General features: G+C 49.2%; 1 protein-coding gene across 1 annotated transcript in view; it reads left to right on the forward strand.

The window, feature by feature from the left end:
- The window catches only part of LOC144490602 (uncharacterized), a 29,615-nt gene extending 24,005 nt beyond the window's left edge, over window positions 1–5,610 (forward strand). Inside the window, exon 9 of the mRNA XM_078208314.1 lies at window positions 5,435–5,610. Coding sequence (XP_078064440.1) covers window positions 5,435–5,610 — 176 coding nt within the window. The remainder of the gene's footprint in view (window positions 1–5,434) is intronic.
- The last annotated feature ends 390 nt before the right edge of the window (window positions 5,611–6,000 follow it).

Below are 6,000 nucleotides of genomic sequence, written 5' to 3' on the forward strand. Positions count from 1 at the left end.
ACCCGGGGAGTGGGGAGAATGTGGAACCCGCTCCCACAGGGAGTGGGGGAGAATGTGGGACCCGCTGCCACGGGGAGTGGGGGAGAATGTGGGACTCACTCCCCCGGGGAATGGGGGAGAATGTGGGACTCGCTCCCACGGTAAATGGGGGAGAATGTGGAACTCGCTCCCACGGTGAATGGGGGAGAATGTGGGACTCGAAGAAAATTACAGCACAGGAACAGGCCCTTCGGCCCCTCCAAGCCTGCACCGACCATGCTGCCCGACTGAACTCAAACCCCCTACCCTTCCGGGGACCGTATCCCTCTCTTCCCATCCTATTCATCTATTGGTCAAGACGCCCCTTAAAACTCACTATCGTATCCACTACCTCCCCCGGCAGCGAGTTCCAGGCACCCACCACCCTCTGTGTAAAAAATCTGCCTCGTACATCTCCTTTAAACCTTGCCCCTCGCACCTTAAACCTGTGCTCCATAGTAATTGACTCTTCCATCCTGGGAAAAAGCTTCTGACTATCCACTCTGTCCATGCCCCTCATAATCTTGTAGACTTCTATCAGGTCTCCGCTCAACCTCCATCGTTCCAGTGAGAACAAACCAAGTATCTCCAACCCCTCCTCATAGCTAATGCCCTCCATACCAGGCAACATCCTGGTAAATCTTTTCTGTACCCTCTCCAAAGCCTCCACATCCTTCTGATAGTGTGGCGACCAGAATTGAACACTATATTCCAAGTGTGGCCTAACTAAGGTTCTATAAAGCTGCAACATGACTTGCCAATTTTTAAACTCAATGCCCCGGCTGATGAAGGCAAGCATGCCGTATGCCTTCTTGACTACCTTCTCCACCTGCGTTGCCACTTTCAGTGACCTGTGTACCTGTACACCCAGATCCCTCTGCCTATCAATACCCTTCAGGGTTCTGCCATTTACTGTATATTTCCTATCTGTATTAGAACTTCCAAAATGCATTACCTCACATTTGTCCGGATTAAACTCCATCTGCCATCTCTCCGCCCAAGTCTCCAACTGATCTATATCCTGCTGTATCCTCTGATGGTCCTCATCGCTATCTGCAAATCCACTAACCTTTGTGTCGTCCGCAAACTTACTAATCAATCCAGTTACATTTTCCTCCAAATCATTTATATATATTACAAACAGCAAAGGTCCCAGCACTGATCCCTGAGGAACACCACTTGTCACAGCCCTCCATTCAGAAACACACCCTTCCACTGCTACCCTCTGTCTTCTTTGACTGAGCCAGTTTTGTATCCACCTTGCCAGCTCACCGCTGATCCCATGCGAATTCACCTTCTGCACCAGTCTGCCATGAGGGACCTCGTCAAAGGCCTTACTGAAGTCCATGTAGACAACATCCACTGCCCTACCCTCATCAATCAACTTCGTCACTTCTTCGAAAAACTCGATCAAGTTAGTGAGACACGACCTCCCCTTCACAAAAGCATGTTGCCTCTCGCTAATACGACCAGTTATTTCCAAGTGGGAGTAAATCCTGTCTCGGAGAATCCTCTCCAATAATTTTCTTACCACTAACATCAGGCTCACCGGCCTGTAATTACCTGGATTATTCTTGCTACCCTTCTTAAACAAAGGAACAACATCGGCTATTCTCCAATCCTCTGGGACCTCCCCTGTAGCCAGTGAGGATACAAAGATTTCCCTCAAGGCCCCAGCAATTTCCTCCCTTGCCTCTCTCAGTATTCTGGGGTATTTCCCATCTGGCCCTGGGGACTTGTCTACCTTAATGTTTCTCAAGAACCCCAATACCTCCTCCTTTTTGATCTCAACATGACTCAAACTATCTACACATCCTTTCCCAGACTCATCATCCACCAAGTCCTTCTCTTTGGTGAACACTAACGCAAAGTACTCATTTAATACCTCGCCCATTTCCTCTGGCTCCATGCATAGATTCTCTCCCCTGTCCTTGAGTGGGCCAACCCTCTCCCTGGCAACCCTCTTGCTCTTTATATATGTATAAAAAGCCTTGGGATTTTCCTTAATCCTGCTGGCCAATGCTTTTTCATGACCCCTTTCATAGAATTCATAGAATCCTACAGTGCAGAAAGAGGCCATTCGGCCCATCGAGTCTGCACCGACCACAATCCCACCCAGGCCCTATCCACATATCCCTACATATTTACCCACTAATCCCTCTAACCTATGCATCCCGGGACACTAAGGGGCAATTTAGAATGGCCAATCAACCTAGCCCGCACATCTTTGGACTGTGGGAGGAAACCGGAGCACCCGGAGGAAACCCACGCAGACACGAGGAGAATGTGCAGACTCCATACAGACAGTGACCCGAGCTGGGATTCGAACCCAGGTCCCTGGAGCTGTGAAGCAGCAGTGCTAACCACTGTGTTACCGTGCCGCCCTTATGGCCCTCCTTACTCCTTGCTTAAGTTTCTTTCTACTTTCCTCGTATTCCACACTTGCTTCGTGTGTTCCCAGCCCCCTAGCTTTGACAAATGCTTCCTTTTTGACTAGACTCACAATACCTCTCGTTATCCAAGGTTCCCAAAACTTGCCATATTTATCCTTCATCCTTACAGGAATGTGCCAGTCCTGAATTCCTATCAACTTACACTTGAAAGCCTCCCAGACGTTGATTTGTCCTCAAACATCTGCCCCCAATCTGCATTCTTCACTTCCTGCCTAATATTGTTGTACTTAGCCTTCCCCCAATTTAGCAGCTTAACTTGAGGACTACACTTATCTTTATCCATCAGTACCTTAAAGCTTACTGAATTGTGGTCACTGTTTCCGAACTGCTCCCCTACTGAAACATCGACCTCTCAGCCGGGCTCATTCCCCAATACCAGGAGCAGTATGGCCCCCTTCCCTAGTTGGACTATCTACATACTGTTTCAAGAAGCCCTCCTGGATGGTCCTTACAAACTCTGCCCCATCCACGCCCCTAGCACTAAGTGAGTCCCAGTCAATATAGGGGAAGTTAAAACCTCCCACCACAACAACCCTGTTACTTTTACACCTTGCCAAAATCTGCCTATACCTGTTCCTCTATCTCCCGCTGGATGTTGGGCGGCTATAGTAAGCCCCCAACATTGTGACTACATCCTTCCTATTCTTAGCTCTCCCCATATTGCCTCGCTGCATGAGCCCTCCGAGGTGTCCTCCTGCAGTACAGCTGTGATATTCTCCTTAACCAGTAGTGCAACTCCCCCACCCCTTTTACATCCCCCTCTATCCCGCCTGAAACATCTGTATCCTGGAACATCAAGCTGCCAATCCTGTCCTTCCCTTAACCAAGTCTCTGTAATAACAACAACATCATAGTTCCAAGTACTAATCCAAGCTCTAAGTTCATCTGCCTTACCTGTTACCACTTCTCGCATTGAAACGAACGCACTTCAGTCCAGCAGACCCTCTCTGATTAGTAACCCCACCCTGCCTGCTCTTTCTCTGAGTCTTACTGGCCCTACTCTCTGGCTCCCTTCAGTTAATTCACTTTGTTTGGTTCCCATCCCCCTGCCAAACTAGTTTAAATCCTCCAACGTCACACTAGCAAGCCTCCCGGCCAGAATATTTATGTCTTTCCAGTTTAGACGCAACCCGTCCTCCTTGTGCAGGTCCCACCTGCCCTGGAAGAGATCCCAATGGGTCCAGATATCTGAAACCCTCCCTCCAGCTGTTTAGCCACGTGTTGAGCTGCACTATCTTCCTATTCCGAGCCTCACTGGCGCGTGGCACAGGGAGTAATCCTGAGATTACAACCCTAGAGGTCCTGCTTTTTAACTTTCTACCTAACTCCCTAAACTGCTGCTGCAGGACCTCATCACTCCTCCTGCCTATGCCGTTCGTACCAATATGTACCACGACCTCTGGCTGTTCACCCTCTCCCTTCAGAATGCTTTCTGTCCGTTCAGAGACATCCTGGACCCTGGCACCAGGGAGGCAACATACCATCCTGGAGTCTCTTTCACGTCCACAGAAGCGCCTATCTGTACCCCTAACTATAGAGTCCCCTATAACTATTGTTCTAGTCCTCTTTGTCCCTCCCTGCCTAACAACAGAGCCAGCCGTGGTGCCACTGCTCTGGCTGCTGCTGCTGGTATCCCCTGAAATGCCATCTCCCCCAACAGTATCCAAAATGGTATACTTGTTAGAGAGGGGGACGACCACAGGGGATTCCTGCACTGACAGCCTGCCCCTTCTGGCGGTCACCCATCCATCTGCCTGCACCTTGGGTGTGACCACGTCTCTAAAGCTCCTATCTATGATGCTTTCTGCCTCCTTCCTGCTCCTAAGTGCATCCAACTGCTGCTCCAACCTATCCATGCGTTCTGTAAGGAGCTGCAATTGGGTGCACTTCCTGCAGATGTAGTCGTCCGAGACATCACGGATCTCCCACATCTCACAGGAGCAGCACTTAATCCCACTTACCGACATTTCTAGCACCAATTAAATTAAAGAAAATTTATAAAACTCTTACCTTCACTCTTACCTTATCACAGTGGCTTTTTTTTTGGTTAGAGGAGGGAGGGAAACACTAATGTAGGGTTTCGGGCTTACCGCTCCTTAACACCAGATCATTCCGTCGCTGAAGGTAAGCATGCAGGTGCAGCAGGCGGTAAAGAAGGCAAATGGTATGTTGGCCTTCATTGCGAGAGGTTTCGAGTACAGGAGCAGAGGGATGTGTTGTTGCGACTATACAGGGCCTTGGTGAGGCCACACCTAGAGTATTGTGTGCAGTTCTGGTCTCCTTTTCTGAGGAAGGATGTTCTTGCTCTCGAGGGAGTGCAGCGAAGGTTTACCAGGCTGATTCCAGGGGGACTGATGTATGAGGAGAGATTGACCAGGTTAGGATTGTTTTCGCTGGAATTCAGACGAATGAGGGGGGAATCTCATAGAGACTTATAAAATTCTAACAGGACTAGACAGGGTAGATGCAGGGAGGATGTTCCCGATGGTGGGGGGAGTCCAGAACCAGGGGGGTCACAGTCTGAGGATTCGGGGGAGACCATTTAGGACGGAGGTGAGGAGACATTTCTTCACCCGGTGAGCCTGTGGAATTCATTCCCACAGGAAGTAGTTGATGCCAAAACATTGAATGTATTCAAGAGGCGGCTGGATATAGCACTTGGGGCGAACGGGGTCGAAGGTTATGGGGAGAAAGCAGGATTAGGTTATTGAGTTGGATGATCAGCCATGATGGTGATGAATGGGGGAGCAGGCTCGAGGGGCCGAATGGCCTCCTCCTATCTTTCTATGGGAAATATTAATACTGGCACAGACCAGATGGGCAGAGTGGCCTTTTTCTATCCTGTGAGCGCTGTGTTAGCCTCTGTCATTGGTCACCACAGGAGAAGCCAAGCCCTCTGATGTGTAAACATGTCTAAAAAAGATACAGGATCCGAACGTCATAATATTGCCTCTGTTTTGCAGGCATGTCAATAGACGCAACCGGGAGAGCTCATCGAAGCCCCCTAGCATCTGAACACTCTGCAAAAGGTACGGCTTCCAACGAACTAAATATTGCCCTGATTGGCTGGCATCCCCCAACATCAAAAGCCGTCTGCGACAAAGACACCATGGGTATCGAGAATTCATTAGAAAAGTGAATGGACCCCCCCGAGAGGGCGAGCAGACAACTAGAGAGATTTGAATATTTGCAAGTGCAGTAGACCAGGTTGTTAAGAGACCGGTTAGCTTAGCGTCAAAGGTCGGGAATCCTTACTCCAAGGTGCAACAGAGAAAGATCCGGAAACCCACAACGCAACCGAGTATGATCCAAACAGAATCCAAACGGAAAGATCAAGTTTGATCGAACTGGTTGAATTCTTTGAGAGGGTAGATAAGGGAAGTGTGGTCGATGCGATATATGTAGATCTCGAAAATGCCTTCAGTAAGGTCCCAGATAGTAGCCTCTGAGGACCTGCCACAAGATAGAAAACAGTAAGGGTTAGCAGTAAAAGATAAATGCTCTGACGAAGGGTCATCCAGACTCGAAA

This window comes from Mustelus asterias, unplaced genomic scaffold (genome assembly GCF_964213995.1).
Source record: "Mustelus asterias unplaced genomic scaffold, sMusAst1.hap1.1 HAP1_SCAFFOLD_3484, whole genome shotgun sequence".
Lineage (NCBI taxonomy): Eukaryota > Metazoa > Chordata > Chondrichthyes > Carcharhiniformes > Triakidae > Mustelus > Mustelus asterias.